At 41.1% G+C, this 20,879-nt stretch overlaps 1 protein-coding gene across 6 annotated transcripts in view; it reads left to right on the top strand.

Moving 5' to 3' along the window:
* LOC131223152 (phospholipase D alpha 1) overlaps window positions 1–20,879 on the top strand; it is a 63,232-nt gene that overhangs the window by 41,269 nt on the left and 1,084 nt on the right. For 3 of the 6 annotated variants that reach the window (XM_058218469.1, XM_058218468.1, XM_058218467.1), the window contains exons 2-3: window positions 11,996–12,026; window positions 17,817–19,716. In XM_058218469.1, the coding sequence (XP_058074452.1) occupies window positions 11,996–12,026; window positions 17,817–19,716 (1,931 nt within the window). Of the gene's footprint in view, window positions 1–11,733; window positions 12,027–15,614; window positions 15,636–17,816; window positions 19,717–20,879 lie in introns of those variants that run through there. The other 3 variants (XM_058218470.1, XM_058218472.1, XM_058218471.1) reach the window with 3 other exon arrangements.

The following is a 20,879-nucleotide window of genomic DNA, read 5'->3' as shown; positions in this document are numbered from 1 at the left end:
GTGAGTGTGTCCTCGATGAAATGTAAGGACCGGCCAGTGTATGGTCGGATGTTCAACGAACTCTGACGAGAGAGGGAGAGGAGACGTGTATTTTATACTTAGTTTGAGAGCCTGGAGTTAGAAATAGAAATAGATTAAAAATAGGATAAACGGTTCTATTAAAATACCAACTACCTCCTCTATTTTATACTTAGTTCAGGAGCCATTAAAATACCAACTACCTTGCTCTGATACAGCAGATATTTTGTGGGGCCCACTGTCATTTCACATGTGGAATCCAAACCGTGCATGAAGTTAATTTGTTGCCTCGTGTTCACCATACATCCAATCTTCAGGCAAATGTACTTGCGTACAGGTAGCCGATGACCGGATTGAATGGTATATACACAGCACGATGGGGCTCTGCATGCAATCTAGAGACTTTCAATGGTGTGCGTCACCCACTCCATTGCTCCCCGTTATTTTCTGTGGTGTGGCCTACTTCTGTTTTGGATTAGGCTGATTTTCTGTTGGGGGAAGATCAAGGGCATGTGACGCACCAGGCCTCCGTGTTATTGCTGCATATGGAATATATGGATAAAATAGAAACCGTTGAATGGGCCATTTGGCACTTCCTCCGCACATACACCACCAATGGTTTGCTTCCAGACAACAAATAATAATAATAATAATAATAATAATAATAAACTCATTTACTAGATGGACAGAATAGTTGAAGCGGTTTGGGTCCTGCCCCACCGTAGATATAAATCGGTACAGGCAGGGGGTCTGTGGGTCCACCATGATGTATGGGTTTTATCACTTTTATCCATGCCGTTCACCCACTGTTCTATATCATTTTAGTGTATGAGCCCAAAAACGAGGCTGATCTAAGACTCAGGTAGGCCATACCATAGGAAGCAGCGGTGATGGTGATGCCCACCGTTGAAACCTTCCTATTCATTAGGTCACAGAAAATTGAATGAACTGAAAACGCATATGTCAGCTGGATTAAAAACTTCTTTGACCTCAAGAAATTTCTAATGGTGGTCGTTGGATCTCTACTTGTGGTCCACTTAAGCCTTTGGACTTTCTTATTTTTTGGCTCATAGCTTAAAATGATATGGAAAAAATGGGTAAATGGCTTGGATAAAACTCATACATTACAGGGGGGTTCACAGATCCCTTGCTTGGACCGATTGGACAGGATGAAAAAATCGGCTTCCACGAATAGTATAAAGAAGAAAATCTATTACAGAAAAAAATCATTTTTAAAGTTCCGAGTCAAATGTATCATTTTGTCCACGGGATGAGGGCATGTTTGTCCTTGGCAGTGCCAAGTAGGGCTGTCCCATCTGACTTTAAGGCCAGGGTTTTTTTCACACGCGCGCGCACCCAATGCACACGCCTACACACGTGGGATTTCATGGCTTTTTTTTTCACACGCACCCGAAACACACACGTACACAAGTGGGATTTCACCGCCCTATTCGAACCCCTGATATATGTAGAAACTCCTGTGAGTCTACCACCAAGGCAATTAGGCTTAGACCTTAAAAATTAATTTGGTTCAAGTTTGATATAGCTTAGTCAGTTCACAAAAATATCTTTATAATATATACAAATACATTAAAAACAAATTATTTACTCTGCTATGCCACTTGTTATCGTTTTCCAGCTTATGATCCAACTAAAAAAGGCTTTGGCTCAAACTTAGCCCTAGATAAACATATTACGGGTAGTTTGGCACCGGATTTGAAGGGGGGTTTCAAATTTCCTTGGTTGTGCATAAAGTAAATGGGGATTTTAAATCAAGGGAGTTTCAAATCTCCTCTTTAAGGGGGTTTCGAATCCCAGAGGAGAGCTTGGATTATATCTAAAATCATTTCAATAATTGGAAGCGTAACAAATGTGCCACTATACTATCATTCTGGTAGGCATATGGCCCACTAATGATGATAAGCACGGTCCAAACATTGTCCAGGTAAATCAACACTATCCAAACATTGTCTAGCACCATCCAAACATTGTCCATATAAATCAATGATTTAAAATCGTTAGTTAGTCACTCAAATATGATCTTGTTCTTGTGGCCCATCCGAGACTTGGAATTTCATCAGTTTTGGGCAAAACATATATTTTAGCGAGCTTATCACAACCATTGTGTCAAAAATTACATATCTCACTAATTAGAAATATTAAAGTTGATTTAGTAATTAAATTCAAACCCCTGTAAATATACCATGCATAAATACTTTTAAATTAAAGTTGATTCACACTCCAGGGTGTCAAACACACTGAAAGGATTTCAAATCTAAGGGGTTCTGAATCCGAGGTTTTCAAATCCACATTGTCAAACGGGCCCTTAGGCTTATCTCGGACTTATTCGGTAGCAATGTACGGTCATATACTTGTTGAAATTTTGTGGTTTTTGAAAGAATTCGAAATTTCAAATTTTCAAGATTTTGCCGCCAAAACATTTTTTAAAAATTTTAAATCCAAAAGTGCGGTGTGTGCTTTATCCTACATCAAAAATGGTAAAAATCTTTTTGGGGGTTTATATCTGAACTTATGAAGAGTATTCTTACTTGTATATTTTAGAAGTGGAGATGCTCGAATTGCGTGATCCAATGCATAGCACTGGAACACACGCACGTACCCGCCCGAGCGCACGGGCACGAGCACGGACGTGGGCGTGGGCAGTGTGACTGTAGTGGCACTAGTTAACGCACTTTGCACTTCGCACGTGTCGCAGAGTAGTCGCTCCCTCGTGACCTTATGCGAACCGTCGCGAGACGGTGCGATAGGTCTGGTTAGAGCCTATGTGCGATGGGGTCTAAAATGGGCAGGGCTCTATAGGCGACTGAGAACGGTCTGATCATAAATACGAAATGTTTAGCAGTTTCTAAAAACGGCTAAGGCTAACTGCTTTGAAAGTGACAACAGTTCGAAAACGGACGGGCCATGATGATCCAATGGTCAGATCTTCTAATCCGACGTCTAGAAATGGTTAGAATTAATGGTCAACGATCAGAAATGTTTTCTAAACATTTTGAACCATTGATAGCCACCTAGCAACGGTCCACTATCTGGTGCCTATATAAAATGGAACATTCCGGTCCAAAATCCATCATCTTAACACCATCTCTCCCATTAGATACATTCTAAATCTCCATTTTAGCATACTGTGAACATTTTCACTATTTGATTTTGCCATAATAGATCGATTGTGTTAAACTGTTCCATAGTGGACCCATCGTGATTATTGCATGCCGGATCCAAACAGGCTTGTCTTATCGTGTAAGCAATTCACCTGTTGTCACACCCCGAGCTCGAAAATCGGGCTCACAAAATTCTCGATTGCCGAATCCGGCGACGACAGCCTCCGTAGAACCCCATTCTCGGCTCCCGGCACCCATTTACTAGGTTCCGATCCTGGGATCCCACAAGGAGGATTTCTAATATCAATTTGATTCGTAATAAGCATAACCATAAGTATAACCCACGAACAATAACCACAAGAACACCATCACAAAATTCACTATGATCAAAAACTTTTGAATACAATGCGTATAAAGGAAAATACAAGATAGTGCAAATAACAGAAACTCCAAAAGCTCGACTGCACACTCCAATTGCGACAAGGGTACGGCTGCGTCCTGACATCACCTGCACGCATCGATTGTGCATAAGCTTATAAGAAGCTTAGAGGGTGGTGTAAGTGTGTGCGCAATATAAACGTGCTCAGAATGCAAGGTCAGAGTAATACAGAATCATGATGATAAGTACATGAATGCAATCAGCCATACCAAGGCTATGCGGTGCAAGATATGAATGTTATCAGCCATAACACGGCCATGCGATGAGAGATGCAACTCAAGCATGTCAATCCTCATCATATATCAGTACAGTTCTCATTCTGGATAATCACCGGGGTTTAGTACACTCCAAATGACACTGCCGCTCTCCTAGCCGTACAGTCCAAGTGAGCGTAAGAAACCTCACTATCCGCCTAGCCAATAGTCTGTCAATACCTATCCAGCAATTGATAGCAAACTCATTCACGAGCTGGTCAAACTCAGCCTAGTAATGCCCTCTACGCTCGGGCGGGTAAGGTCACACCCCTTTCCAACCAACCACAACACAGTGGGAGACGCGGCCTCCTGGTATTCAGCCCTTGTGCGCTCATATATCCACTCGGTCTCGACATTGGAGTCATCCTTTGGTACCATCGGGTTTAGAAATTTTCACACAGGGACATCTATGACGCCCCGATGATTAGTAACAATATTTTCAGTATCCAATTCAGCTACTCACGATGTGTCTGTGGAGGCTATGACCCTGATGTTGCTAGGGCATACAATAATCACAATCACACAAATGCAAGTGCATGAATCATACTATCAGACATGCAACAATCCTATACGTACCGAGCGCTCATGTGGGACAACTTCGCCTATCAGGGAGCCCATAAACAATATGCCCGGAGGCATATGCTATAATCAGTCACTCCTCATATCAGGCATACGTAGGATGCGTATGATCATAAATCATGGATCCGTACTAAACAAGTTTTGTGGTGATGGGCTCTGTCATAATGAAGATGGGCCTAGACGGCCTACGTGCTACAAGTATAGGCCTATTAATGGGCCTTAGGGAGAGTGACAATACGGACATTTAACCAACATTATCCTACAATGTGGACGTCAAACCATCATTGCTCCCAAGGCATGACCTGCCATGAACACCATTAGATAAACCATGGTGGAATCACACATTGCAATGGCCCTTATGTACTTCCTATTGGGCCTCAACCCATGGACCTTAGATACATCAAATGGGCCGCATAGCATGGGCCCCATATATATATCGAAGTGGACCTCAGTGGGCAGGTCACAAATACATCAAGTTGGGCCTAATCACATGAGCCTTGCATACATCACAGTGGGCCTCATATCTAATAAGGTAGGCCTCAACAACGGGCTTCTTAAAAATCAAAGTGGGCCTCAACAACGGGCCATAAATATGGTAAGTGGGCCACACCGCATGGGCCACATGTATATCAAATGGGCTACATCAATGGGCCCCGTGTATAACAAATGGGCCACACTCAAATATAAGTGGTGATAAGGATTTCCACCATTAGAATTTCCAAGGCTCACCATAACATTTATTTCCCATCCAATCTGGTCCCAAAGGATTTCAATGGTAGCCGTTCAATCCTCACTGTGCATCGTGGTCCACATGATAAATAGATCTGTCTTATTTTTGTCTCAAGCCTTAAATTATATTTCAAAATAAATGGTTGGACAGTTTGGATGCAACGCACGCATCATGGTGGGTCCCATAGGGATGCAAGGGATGGACGACATAGATGAAGTACATATCTCATGGTGGGGCCCACACTAATGGAGGGTGTGGATTACAATACTTGCATCAGTGGGTCCCATGTGGGGCCCACCATAATGTTTATTTTCCATCCAGCCTATTGACAAGGTCACACATTCATGGGGCCCACCGTAATGTTTGTTTTCCATCCAACCCATTAATAAGGTCACACGTGACCTGGGACCACCGTAATATTTATTTGCCACCCAACCTGTTGATGAGGTCACCCAGTCATGGGGCCCACCGTAATATTTATTTTCCATCTAAACTGTTGATAGGGTCATAGGGACCTGAGAAAGAGTAAAAAAAAAACAAATATCATACTTGATCCAAAACTTTTGCAACCCAAAAGGGTTTCAATGGTAGGCGTCCAATCCAACTGTTCCCTACAATGTGAGCCACTTGAGCTTCTGATGGGGCTGATTTTTTGGGTGGCCCATTGTCCTGAAGGGGACCTATCAAATGCATGGTGTTGATGATCGACACTCATCATGGTGGGGCCTGCTAGGCCGTCCGTCCGTCAGCACAGGCGCTGCCTGCATGCGTTTTGCAGCAGTAGTGTCAACGCTATCTTCTCTCTCTTTTTTTCAAAAAAAAAAACCAAATTTCCTATGGTTTTTCATAGGTGGGGCCCACATCAAGGAAATCTGCCCCGCCCATTGTATTCCCCGGCTCGATACCGTCAAACAAAGTCCAATATCCATTATGATTTGGCGAGTAAAACATCAATGCGGGTTTTGGACGGTAATAATACTGTTTCTTAAGGTATGGCCCGCCCGAGAATCGGATTGGCCTCAAATTTCGGCTCAACGCCTAAAATGAGCTGGGGAGAAGGATGAACGGCTTGGATTGAGTACATACATCAAAGTGGGGCCTGCATGAGTGGCAAAATGAGCTGGGGAGAAGGATGGACGGCTTGGATTGAGTACATACATCAAGGTGGGGCCTGCATGAGTGGCCCACCATTTCCTTCCCCACCCCCCCCCCCCCCCTTCTTTTGGTTAGCTCGTTAGTACACTCCCATGTCAGTACACGCACTCCATATTAACCACCCTTATCACGTCCACGTCCAGCGTCTCTGGACGCTGGACGGCATGGGTAAACAAGGACATCATGGTGGGTCCCACATGTACGTGGCTCACCTGTTTGGACCACCTGATATTTATGTTTTCCTTCCATCTGGGTCTGCTAATGGGCTGAATGGTGTAGATCCAACACGTTCATCCGATGGGTCCCACATGAAATATGTGATTCATGTTGGGCCACACTCACCCCTTCATCATCATCATCATTCAAAGAAAGAGAAGAGAGAGAGAGAGAGAGAGAGAGAGAGAGAGAGAGAGAGAGAGAGAGAGAGGGGGGAGGGACCCTGCCACTATGAGCCCTCCATGGATACGTTACATACATCAAAATGGGTCCCACCAAGAAGTGGGCCCTAGAATAAGAATTTAACGGTGGATCACCTACCTCTAGGCCTTCTCCTTGCTCCCTAAGGCTTGTATGCACTTATGCTTAACATTTAACGGTGGATGATGAAGCCTTGATGGTGGGAATGAGAGATGAGAAGGTAGGCCACACTTGTTGATCTTGGGAGAGTTGGGAAGGCTTGGGACTTGTAGAAATTTTGGGTTGCTTGGGAGATCTTTGAGAAATGAGGGAAAAGAATAATAAAAGAGATGGATGGAGTGGTGGGTGTAAGGAAAAGGGATGGGAAGTATGGGGTTGTTTGATTTTTTTTTTGTAAAAAGAGGAGTAGTGAGGGAGAGAGAGGGTTAATTTGTGGGAAAAGAGAGAGAGGCCACTTGTATTTGTTGTTAGGTGAGGTGGCATAAAGGTAAGGTGGTGTACTTGACTTGATTTGATGTGACATGTCGTAGAGATTTTTTCGAAGTTCGTAACGCGCGGTGTTTCTTCGGAATGAACGCAGGCCCACATCTTCTGACCTGGGTATCGGTTCGATGTGCAAGTCGCGGCGTTAGAATTGCGGCGACGGCGCGGTCGCTAAGATGCAAGTTTTGAATCGAGCCGACCTTGGTATAAAAGACTCGGCTTAGGATCACGCGCAAATGTCGGATATGGGTTGAGGGTTGCTGGAATTCGACCGGAAGGACCGCGGAAGCCAGTGGAATGGTACGGACTAGGATATGGGCCTTACACCTGTAACCCATCAGCAATTGATAAGGGAGCGAATCACACTTTAAGGATAGAGTATCATTTTACGTGATTCAGCCTAGTGAAACGAATTTTATATTATTTTATTTTTTATTTTTGGTGTATTCAAAGATCATTTTTCTAACAATATTTTATTTACTTCAATAGTCATAATCATTGGCCATTCACAGTATATCACCGTGATCACCGACCCAAACCCCAACGGATTAGCTGTTGTCCAGGTAACAACTTAGTGGGTGTTCTGCTCATCCATTTTTCCAACTCATTTAAGAACGTTATTCTAAAACTTAAGAAAATGAAAATCTATGTGGACCACACCATTGGAAAAAGTGGTGAACAACCATTAAAAACCTTACGTATGCCACAAAAAAGTTTTGAATCATGCTTACATCTTTACTTTGCTTTCATGTAGATTTGATTTTTTATATTTTTATATTTTTATTTTTAAAATTTTGATATTATCAACAGGTTAGTCCCACATCAAGGGGTCCGAATTCCCAATGTGCATTACTAGTTCTCACTTCACCATTACAAAAATACTCACGGTGGGCCTTTGGGAAGTTTTTAATGGTGAACATTTAATCATTACCATTTCTTGCCGTGTGGTCCACCTAAGATTTAGATATGCTTAATTTTTCTGACATTGTCCTAAAATAGGCTGTAAAAATGTATGGATGGTGTGGATATACAACATATGATCAAGGTGGGCCCTACGGCAAGGGTGACAACCAGTAAGCTGTTACCCGTGTAACACCTGATCCGCATGTTGGGCTGCATAGAGCGTGGCCCTGATGGGAGCTGGCTAGATGTTGTCCCAGTAACACCCTAGTGGGTGTTACCTGACCGTATGGAGCCCACCTTGATGAATGTGTTGGGTATCTATGTCGTTCATCTGTTTTTCTATCTCATTTTAGGTTTTGATCCAAAAAATTAAGCATAAAGTTTTGGATCAAGCTAATCTTTTGTATTTTCCCTTCATCCAGGTGTGTTTGGCTTTATCAAGAGGTTGGTTGGATGGCAAATAAACATTATGGTGGGCCTTAGGTGGTTTTTAATAGTGGGCACTCAATCACCACTTTTTCCTGCTCTAGTGTGGTCCACCTGAGATTTGGATCCACGGTGAGATTTGGTACCACAACCTAAAATGATTTGTAAAAATGGATGGACAGGGTGGATATATAGACATTCATCAAGGTGGACCCACTGTGAGGGTAACACCTTACCGTGTAACACCTAATCTGCTCGGGCCCAATAATGAAGGAGAAAAGCTTTTATTTTTGCTGGGTACGGGGGATGATACGCAGGCTCTTACAAAATTTCATGGAAATTGCACATGTAAAAGAAAATTAGCTGTCCAGATTATCGGTCCCAGTTTAGATGTATCATGATCGAAATGCTACGGTTATTTTGTTATCTATCTGACCGGTGGATATTTATACGAAACAAAAAAAATAAAAAAATAAAAAATCAACGGTCATCGTTCAGCAAAAAAGTGTCCACGAATCGTAGGCTGCTATTGTTTAACCAATCTGATTTTGGGTCTGACTTAGATACAGTAGATTTCACAATTTATCGGGTTTGATTTGAGTTATTGTTGGCATCGCATACAATATCTGTATGCCAGCATATAAAGCGTCATACACAGTCGGAGTATCAAATAACTCCCCACAAGGAGACATTGAAAACTGATCGTGGCGTTCTATCCTCTTGGGACCCACCGAGGAGCATAGGATCTTATCTCACCAAATGAAAAGTGCTCAGAGTACTCGAGCGAGTAAATTTCTCTTCTACTGGCCTCTTACACGCAGGAACCTGACACACATGAAAGAGATCCTAGTCGTTCATCAAGTGCCTCCACTTTCATGTTCCTTGAGTCTGCTCATCTAATAGGCTATACATGTATAAAAGTCTCATTCGTCATCACAATTTACGAATACTCCATCTTCAATAGCCAATTAGCCTACTAAATAAGTATATGGGTATTGATTTTGGATGCCAGAAGATTCATAATGGATCTTCTATGATGAATGGTCCTGATTTTAAATATACAGGCCGTATTAGCAAATCCGCCGCGATGCTTTCAGTAGATTTCACGCGAGGAAGTCGACGCCATAAAGAAAAAGGCAAACTAAATCAACGGCCCCAATCAAGGGTAAAAATGAGAAAATAAAGCTACTTTGTCATCCACTGTAATGGACGCGGATTGCGTACCGTCCGGGCAAGTCTCTGTGGAGCCCACCGTGATGTAATTGTTTTATCCACTCCGTTAATCGTTTTTCTCATATCATTTTAAGGAATGAAAAGAAAAAAAAAGGGCAGGAAAAAGCTTAAGTGGACCAGAAATTTGGGATTGAATATCCACCATTAAAAACTTCTTGGGAGCTGGAGAAGTTTCGGATCAAGTTGATATTTGTTTTTTCGCTTCATCCACGTCTACATGACCTTATGAATAGGTTTGATGGTAAAAAACACATCACGGTGGCCCTTAGAAAGGTTTCAACAGTGAGTGTCATTATCACTGCAACTTCCTTTGGTGTGGTCCACTGGATCTGTGAACCTATTTAATTTTTTGTCTAACATTTTAAAATAATCTTTGAAAAGCGATTAACGGCATGGATAAAACAATTATATCACGTTAGACCCCACAGAGCCCTGCCCGGACGGATTACCGTCCGGGTGGGGGTAGGACGCAATCCGCGTCCCAAAGGAATTACTTTTTTCTCGAGCAGTCGCTTCACACAGTATGCGTGGGTTGTCAATTCTGACAAGTGGACCGTATGATCCGATAATCTAGACCACTTAGCTGTTGCATCCCACCGTGGACGGACCATTCCCGTGAAAATATTCCACAGATCAACCACATCATTCTGATTTTTGGCGTAAAAATAAATGGATAAAAGGAGAAATATACCGACATACCGTTTATATGGACAAAATCTTCTAATTTTAAAAATTTTTGGAAAATAATCCATTTATGGTGGGATACAACAGAACAACGGTTTAGATTATTGGATCAGTTATCCAACTTGTCAGAAATAAAAACCCACGTACGCTGCAAAAAGCCTCGCGTGGCGCCTTTAAATCTCCGACTCTCCATTCCGGCATTTCCCGCGTACACCGTCCGAAGCCTCGCATACGGAAGCGGATTGTGTCCTACCCCCGCCTGGACGGATACCGGTCCAGACAGGTGTTCTGTGGGGCCCAAGTGATGTATGAGTTTTATCCACGCCGTTCATACGTTTTTTCATATCATTTTAGGGTATGAGATGAAAAAAATGAGGAATATCAGGTCTACGTGACCATATGAACAGGTTGGATGGAAAATAAATATCACAGTGAGCCCCAGGAAGGTTTCAACGGTGAGGGTCATTTTCAACGATGCTTCCTGTGGTGTGGTCCACTCAAGCCTTTGATATGCCTTCGTTTTAGGTCTATCTACTGCAATAATCTGTGAAAATGAATTGACGGCTTGGATAGAACATATATATTACGGTGGGCTCCACAGAGCCCCTGACACGACCGTCCGTCTCTAACTAGTTCCGTGGAGCGAGGATTAGGTGTTACCCGGCTAACACCAAACTGCGTATTATCCTTACTGTGTGGGACCAACGTTGATTAATTTTGTATATCCACGCCGTTCATCCGTTTTCCCATATAATTTTAGTACGTTATACCAAAAATGAAGCAGATCCAAATCTCATTTGGATCACACTACTTGAAATAATGGTGAATGATCATGAAAAGATTTTTGTGGGCCAGAAAGTTTTGGATCAAGCTGATCTTTAGATTTTCCCTTCATCCAGGTCTGATTGACCTTATCAACAGATAGATGGAAAGGTCACATTACGGTGGGAATTACTGTGGGCCCTGGGAAATTTTTAATGGTGGGAGTTCACTCACCACTGTTTCCTATGGTACGGTCCACCTAAGGTTTAGATCATCTTTAAATTTTCAAAACATACTAAAATGGGCTGAAAAAACGGATGGACGGCGTGGATATACAAAAAATCATTAACGTCGGTCCCACTGTAAGGTTATAACACCCACTAAGACGTTACCCGAGTAACACCTAATTCGCTCCCGTCCTGGTGGGGCCAGTACCCAATCCGCGTCGCGGGTACACGTACATATCTATCTTTTTCATTTCTACACCGCAATACATCGCATTCGGATATTCATTCTTTCCATCTCCTTCCTTCCGTCCTTCCTTTAACTTATGACCTCCGCTACCTTCACAAGCTCTCCATATCTTCGATTCTCTTCCTCTAACTCCGAACTATCAGATTTTCTTCAGTTCTGCAAAATCCTCGCTTAAAGTCAGTCTACTAAGGCTAGATCGTCGTATAATCCTAACCGTCTAGATCTCTCTTCTTCAAGCATAGATGGCTCAGATTCTCCTGCACGGGACGCTTCACGTGACGATCTTTGAAGCGAATGCACCGTCGCATAAAAGCAGCGGAGGTGGTGTATCGAAGTTCTTTCACAAGGTATCCGTTGAAGAAAATATAAAAAGAAAAGGAAGCACCACTCTTTTTGATAGACACACCCCTTTTTTTAAAGTCTGGTAGTACAGTAGTGAAACGAAGTTCTTCTGGACGGTTATACATGTGAAATGTGTTGCAAGGTTTTAGTAAAATACAGATATGATCCTCGATCCAAGGCTTTTATCCACGAGTTTTCAGGTCTGACAGGTGGGGATCATAGTTCAGTGATCTGGACCATTGGTCTGCTGATCCTAGCCTTTTGATTTGTCTGGCCTACAAATGGATGGTTAAAAAGGAGCTGTGGACATCCATATCTAACTAAGAAAAGACCCATGATTGGCGGCTAATGTCTCCAATTCTAGGAAATTTTTGGGGCATGGTTAATCCACGGTGGGATGCAACTGACCAACGGTCTGGATTACTAAACCTTGGAACTTGGTTGTTAGAACTGAGAACCAAGGACGTTGTGCAAAGCTCGACTGGACAGAATTCTGTTCTTTGATAGGTTATTGTGATTTTGTTTTCTGGAAATTAGATGAATGAGAGTAGAATTTTGAAAGAATTTAGAGATTTTGAATTTTTATTTTTAGATGTGTTGAATTTTCACTGCCTAGTACTTATGTTGGTGAGGTTAATTGATTTTTGTGAGATGAAGGGGTAATGGACAGTCTATTTTCCATGAATTGCAGCAGTGTCTTGACACCTGTAATGGCGTTATAACAGGAATAACCTGAAAGTGTTACCCTTTGTTCTTCGCCCCCCTTTTTTTTAGTAAGTGTAATATAATGACTAATATAATGGGTGTGTGATGTTTTTCGGGAAGTTTTCAACTTTTTCTTTTGATTTTATTTTTTTTACCCATATAATACCCGTTACCATTTCATAATGGTGATGCCCATTTGCTGTTGAATATGTGTAATGCCCATATTCGTCAAAGGAAAATGTATAACGCCAATTTTAAAATGTGGATTTTCGGGCACTGATGGCAATTTTATCCGATCCGACCTAGCAGTAAGGGATCCACAATTGGAAGATCGCATCTCTTGGTTTGATGGCTATAGAGTGAAAGATGGATCTTTAGTAGTATCTTTTCTTCGATTGTATCTATGTATCATGATATTTGTTCCTTTACATTACTTGTTTGCATGCTTGAATTTGTCAATTTCATGAGATCTTGATTGCTTGGAATTGAGATGGTGAAATTTTTCTTCCTAAATCTTCTTCGACAAAACCACTGTTGGTTTTGCCTTTTGATGGAATTTTTTGTAGTTTAGAAATAATGTTATGATTGAGCAAAACTGAAATAAGTTCTCAGATTGGCATCTTGATGCACTGATTTCCCATAATAATAAATAGAGTCTTGAACAGCCAAGATATTGTACAACAAACATTTGATTGAATTCCTTACCTCACCCTGAGATGAGAGGGAAGGTCGATCTTATGACTCGAATCCTGGACCTGATCTTTTATCCTACACTGGTCAGTGATGTGATAGTAGGAGTTTACTCCCCCATGGGAAGAGCTGCTTCTTTCCTTCTTGCTAGGGTGGCTTCCATTCACCAGCACAGACTAAAACTACTCTCCTAGACACTTTGTTTCAGACTTCTTGAACTGGCTTAAAAACTAGTTCCCATGATTTTAGAATATGGAAATTCTCATAATAAATATAAGAGAGAGAGTTTAGTTTTGAGCTATGCAGATACAGAGCGATCGGTATCTTTGTCTATCTAGCACAGCTTAGGTTGATTGTCGGAAGAACTCCTCTGGGAAAGGACGCCGCATGTGCTGTTTCCGAGCAACCTGTTAATGCCTGTCAATTTCTGTGTCTTGCCAGTCAATATCTTCCAGAAAGAAGAAGGAGGAAAATAGAAAAGGAAATACTGTAAAGCTTCACTTTGGGGTAGAAATTGAACATCAAGAAGTCCAGAGTACACCAGTCACCCACATCCATGTTCAATGGGTGGGAATTCTATCACACATTTCAAAATGGGAATGGGATTTGGAAAAAATCCCATTTTGAAATGGTGCTGAGAATATTATTTTATTTTTTATTTTTTTAAAGAAAGAAAAGAAATTGGTTCAGTCATTTCTGCCCACTGTCCTAGTAATGTAACTGGAATGCACCAAATCCCATATTATATGCATGTTGGCATTCCTGCTGAGTGAGCTTTTTAGTATACATTTTGAAGCTCATTGGAACGTGTGTTGGGATTCGCATCCACTGTCCATGGAATCAGGGACAGTTGAGACTGAATGCTGATTTGTCTGTGTACACGGCCCATCTGTACTTTTTTTTTTTTTCCTTAGTATTGACTGGCATGTAAAGACAGCCTGAAAATTTACTCATATATGTTCACGTTGATTTCTCATTTTGTATTGTCAAGTGGAAGCTTTTGAGACTAATAGCTATTTTGACTAGAATTAGCTCAAGTCCATTTTGGTTACGACCTGACTTCAGAGTCCAAAATCTGACAAATTTGTTTCATTTTCTAAATATCTTGTTCTATGATTAATGTCTCAGTTTTCTTTCTCATCTAGTTTTTCGTTGTCTCGTTTGAGATGAATTGGAAATCCTGAGCTGCGTCTGAGGTTCTAAACTTTGAATAACACAAAATCTGAAGACTTGCAACAGAAATTTTCTAAGATTTCTGAAACCATTATAAAATACAAGAGACCTTTTTTATAAAAAATAAAAAATTATATTATCTTTAAACTCACGTGATAATTTTCTAGAGGTTACATTGGCATGAACCTTCATTCTAAGTTTCATATTTTGAATAATCTCCTGATGCTTATGATTTTTAAAAATTAAAGGTTTGGGTCTATTAAGAACATCACAAACTGCAATACCATTTCATGACACCATGTGAAACTTCTAGGATCAGGGCCACTGTTACAAAAGAGTTTTATCAAGATTTCAGTAAGCATGTTTTGTTTCTTAAGTTTCTCAAATTAGATTTTTTTTTTCCTATGCTTATAAAGTTGCAAAACAGAGAACTCTTGCCTAACTCACAGAGGTAGCTAGGGGTGTACACGAACCGAGCTAGCTCGACTCGACTCGACTCGAAAAAGCTCGATTCGACTCGGTTTGAACGAGCCGATTCGAGCTGATTTTTGAGCTCGAAAATGAGTTCGAGCAGAGTTTGAGCAGGCCCCATCTCGACTCGAATCCAGCTCGGATCGAACCAGTTCGGTGACTCGGTTACTTTGTCATTGATGTTGCTCGCTAAGTGTTTGATAAAATGACTCAAGGAAGTGTGGCTGGTGGCAAGGAAGGTATGTACATGAAATAAATACCCTTTTTTTTCTTGGTTTTTATGTTGCTTAGAAGGTGTTTGATAAAATACTTGTAAAACCATTGCTTCTGTTTCACATACATAGGGATTTTGAAGGTACAGTCCAGGTGTTTGTGGAAATGCCTCAATGGCGAAATCGGCTCGAACTTGCCCTGAGCTGGCCCGAGCTGCTGACTGAACCGAGCCGAGCTGGCCAGTCAGGCTTGAGGACCGAGCCGAGTTCGAGCTGAGGTCAGCCAGTGGCTGAGCCGAGTCAAGCTGGCCTCAGCTCGACTCGGTTTGACTCGATGTACAACCCTAGAGGTAGCTAATGGAGGTAACTTTCTCTAACATGGTCAAACAATTTAACATGCATAAAATCCATCCCAACACTTAGGTAGAGTACTCCTTGTTTGGCATTGATCCCAAAAATCAACTGATTCAGCAATCACCCCATTTAAAATTATACAGAAACCACTAAATTCTTGTGGCATGGCCAACCTGGAGTTTTCCAATACTGGGATTTTTGGGTAATACTTTCTCTTGATGAGGCACACCAGACGAATGGATTGGATGGCATATAAACATCACAGGGTGCCAATGTTAAAAAAAAATAAAATCACAAGGGGTCCTGCATACAACTAATGATGGACGTCGCATCCCAACTGTTTCCTATGGTGGTGCCTGCCTGAGTTTTCCATCATCATGATTTTTGGATTCCAGGGTGAAAATGAGGCAGTGTACTTGATGGATGGGGTGGATCTCATGAAAGTTCCTCCCATGTAGGACTCAGTGTTCAGTACCTAGGGGAGGTTACGGATAGGTACCTACATGAGGTATACTAGCACAGTTCTTGCAAAACCTATAGTTCCAGGTACACTAAAATAATTACATAGGATGTATGGAGGCATTTCATTAAGCAAAATACTTGCTTCAAATTTCTTAATTTGAAAAATAGTTATGCAAAAGGTAAACCCCGTAAAATTATAACAAATGAGTAAAGGCTTTTTTATAGTGATATGTGTTCTGTCTTTTATTTGATACCAGTACAGATTGTAGAGGACAAGGAGAAAAGCTGCACTACTTACCAATTGATAGTTTATCGCCATGTTGCCTTCTTTATTTTAGTTCAAAACATCCAGTAGAGTACTTAAAGTTATGCTTTTTCCATACTGTAAAATGCCACAGGCAAAAAACAGTGATTAGAACTTTTAATTGTATACAAATATATAGGAATTTTAGCATATATTTGATTTTTGTATTCAGCCGACCCAAGTAACTAGGAGAAGGCTGTAACAATGTTGACTAGATTTTCCTTTTGGTCTTCCCTAAATAGAACTCTATCTAGATTCAACAAAAAGGAGAAGTGTTGAAGATCAATGCAAAGCTAAGGTCTTCATCTATAATGTCTGGAATTGTTCGAATACTTTGTTGATTTTTTCTCCTAATTTCTTATGGAATTTTCATTTATATCCTCATTTGCTTTTCTGTTGTTCTTATCAGGAGACCTCAATTTACATAAAAATGGAAGATAATTTCAAATTTCCCTTTTCAAATGCATTTAGATATTGTGCAAATTTTCTGAAATTCAGTTCTCTCTGAAACTACACTTTTGTTTTCAACAAGTGTTGTGGTGTAAAGCTTAAGTCTCTGCATACATAATGTTTGGAATACATCATTAATCTTTTCTTCTTCATCATCATCATTGATCTTTTGTTTTCTAATTTATTATGGAATTTCCATATATCCTCATTTGTTTATATGTTGTTCTTAACAAGAGAAGTTAACGTGTATAAAATGGAAAATGCATGCAGTTTTCCCATTTCAAATGCTTTGAGATCTTGCGCGAATTTTCAAATATTCAGTTCTTTGAAACCAAACTTCTGTCCAATCAATCACCTTTCAAAAAAAAAAAAAAAACACTTTTGTCCAACATTTAAGAAATGTTGTGACATATATTTTCAAAGAGAATTCATTGCCATGAAAAAAAAAAAAAATGTTGTGACATGTATTTTCAAAGAGAATTCATTGCCATGAAACCTTTTGATATTGTTTCTTTGTTCTTAACCCTTTCTTTCTAGCAGCTAATACTTAATCTAAATTTTGCATGTATTTGCATTTGATGATTGTAGTTGGCGAGTATTTCTTTCTTTTTAACCCTGTCATGCTGGTCACTGTTTTATTTATTTATTTTTCCCTGAACTTCATTTTATTTACTACAAACAAACACCTTCCATACATGATTCTACGGTTCTTTAGAAAAAATAATCTTTGCTGTATCTGCTTGACTTGGTTTCTTGATTTTGTTTACTCACTGCAAATTTTGGAGACCCAAACAAACAAAAGAGAAGTTTCATGAAAGGATTTTCATGGATCACGAGTGTGTAATTTTCCCGCCCAAAGATCTTTTTTATCTTCGATTACAACATCAACTTCAATGCTTCTTAACTTGTCTTCTTTCTTTGCTATTTTTTCTTTTCTTTCACATTTAGTTTACAATTGTAAATCCTTTTTATAGATCGTGGAAAACATCGAGGAGACTGTTGGCGTTGGCAAAGGGACTGCCAAAGTGTATGCGACTGTTGATCTAGAAAAAGCTAGAGTTGGCCGAACCCGAATCATTGAAAACGAACCTTCTAACCCTCGATGGTACGAATCTTTTCACATCTATTGTGCCCATTTGGCTGCTGATGTTATCTTCACCATCAAAGATGATAATCCGATTGGAGCAACACTGATTGGAAGAGCTTACATTCCTGTCAAAGAGCTCCTAAATGGTGAGGAAATCGATCAATGGCTGGAGATTTTGAATGAAGACCGTGAGCCTATAGGTGGAGGTGCTAAGATCCATGTGAAACTACAATATTTTGATATTTCACGTGACCGCAACTGGGCACGGGGGATCAGAAGTCCGAAATTCCCTGGCGTCCCTTACACGTTCTTCCCTCAGAGGCAGGGATGCAAAGTCTCTCTGTACCAAGATGCCCACGTCCCTGACAACTTCATACCAAAAATCCCTCTTGCTGATGGAAAGTATTATGAGCCTGACAGATGCTGGGAGGATGTGTTTGATGCGATTACAAATGCAAAACACTTGATTTACATCACAGGTTGGTCTGTGTACACTGAGATCACCTTGATAAGGGATTCTCGGAGGCAGAAGCCAGGAGGAGATGTGACGCTTGGGGAGCTCCTCAAGAAGAAAGCCAACGAAGGTGTTAGAGTTCTGATGCTTGTTTGGGATGACAGAACCTCTGTGGCTTTACTAAAGAGGGATGGGTTGATGGCCACCCATGATGAAGAAACTGCAAATTACTTTGAAGGGACGGAAGTTCACTGTGTTCTCTGCCCACGAAATCCTGATGATGGAGGAAGCATAATTCAGGACCTGCAGATCTCTACCATGTTCACTCATCATCAAAAGATTATAGTGGTAGACAGCGAGATGCCTAACAAAGGGTCACAGCAGAGGAGGATTGTGAGTTATGTTGGGGGTATCGATCTCTGCGATGGGAGATATGATACACAGTTTCATTCTCTTTTCAGGACCTTGGACACAGCCCACCATGATGATTTCCATCAAGCCAATTTCACTGGTGCTTCAATCACAAAAGGTGGTCCGAGAGAGCCCTGGCATGACATTCATTGCCGGCTTGAAGGACCCATTGCTTGGGACGTCTTGTTCAATTTTGAGCAGAGATGGAGGAAGCAAGGAGGGAAGGATCTACTTCTCCAGCTCAGAGATCTTGCTGATACCATCATCACCCCGTCTCCTGTCACGTTCCCTGAAGACAGAGAAACATGGAATGTGCAGTTATTCCGTTCTATTGACGGAGGAGCTGCTTTCGGCTTCCCTGAGACACCAGAGGAGGCAGCTAGAGCTGGACTTGTTAGTGGAAAGGATAACATCATTGACCGGAGCATTCAAGATGCTTATATACATGCCATCCGCCGAGCGAAGGATTTTATCTACATTGAAAACCAGTATTTCCTTGGCAGTTCCTTTGGGTGGAAAGCAGATGGCATCAAGGTTGAAGATATTGGTGCATTGCATCTCATTCCCAAGGAGCTATCACTAAAGATTGTCAGTAAAATTGAAGCTGGAGAGCGGTTTACTGTCTATGTTGTGATTCCAATGTGGCCTGAGGGGTTGCCAGAGTCTGCTTCTGTGCAAGCGATATTAGATTGGCAGAGAAGGACAATGGAGATGATGTATACCGACATTGCTGAGGCCCTACGTGCGAAGGGGCTTGAGGCAAACCCCAAGGAATATTTGACGTTTTTTTGTCTTGCGAACCGAGAGGTTAAGAAGGAGGGGGAGTATATTCCGAAGGAGGAACCAGAGGCAGATTCTGATTATAGTAGAGCTCAGCAGGCCAGGCGATTCATGATCTATGTTCATGCAAAGATGTTGATAGGTATGCAATTTCCCTGCCACTCAACGTTAATAATATATCATGACTCGAGTCTGATGAGTTACGGTTTCATATTTTATTTGAGTCAAGGAAAAACCTGCTGATTTTATATACAGCGTCAGCTGTTTTCACCTTGATTTTCTTTAAGTTGGATTTGAACTTGGTACTCGGTGCGTATCCAAATCAAGTCGACATGGCTGAATTCCTGGGGTAGTTTAACATGGCTACGAATTGACAATTTTCTCTTCGAATCTCATGGAAGATAACAACTTTTAGTATTTGGATTGCCTTTCATTTGGGAATACACTGCCGTTGTTGGAGATGAAAATTCAACCACACTATATTTTCTCACTTCACTACACAATAATTTTTACACTATTGATATGGGCCTGAATTTTCAATGATAGAATGGAATTGATTCTAGTCCAACAATGATTGAAATCCCTCTTGATTTATTATCAATATCCAAAAATGCCACCGACTAAGAACTGAGCCAAGTTGACTCAATCTGGCTCTAGTATCAAGTCCAGACTATGGCATCCCTAAAATGAGTGGATCTGTCATTGATTTTGTTGAAATGAACCTGAAAATTGAAAGATTGATTTCAGGGTTAAGACCAACTTTTGCAAATTGATTTATATGGTAATATATGAACAGATTCTAAATAGGCCACATTCTGCTCAAATTGTACTGAGTTGCTCCTGATGATGCCTAGTGGAGGTTTGCTAACCCTGCTTGCTTTGTGTAGCTCAGCCCATCCATGCGGCAGCACACATTCTATGCTGGCGCTTGTAGTAAACATCAAAGCTGTCTACCTGTTGGCCCTTCCATCTAGATTCTCTAGCGTAAAAGTCAGTCTAGTCTACTCATCAGGTGGTTACATTGTATGAAACAAATGGACATCTGAAAGGACTTGTTTTAGCTATCTGTTTGTTTCATAAGTGGAATGGCCTGATTTTTGTGTAGAGGCATCTAAATAGTGGGGCCCTATGATGGACAGATTGGATATTGCACATTTCAAAGTAGCCACGTTTCTCATCTTTTCTTTTTTCTTTTTTTCTCTTCGAAAATCGGGTTTCCATTTCATTGGACTAGATTGAACTCTGAACTAAACAGGAACTTCATGGCCCTGAATCTGAGACAACTCCAAACTATGTAACTCAATC

This window comes from Magnolia sinica, chromosome 13 (genome assembly GCF_029962835.1).
Source record: "Magnolia sinica isolate HGM2019 chromosome 13, MsV1, whole genome shotgun sequence".
NCBI classification, from domain to species: domain Eukaryota; kingdom Viridiplantae; phylum Streptophyta; class Magnoliopsida; order Magnoliales; family Magnoliaceae; genus Magnolia; species Magnolia sinica.
The sequence above is the reverse complement of the archived record's forward strand: the minus strand, read 5'-3'. Positions and strand labels throughout refer to the sequence as shown.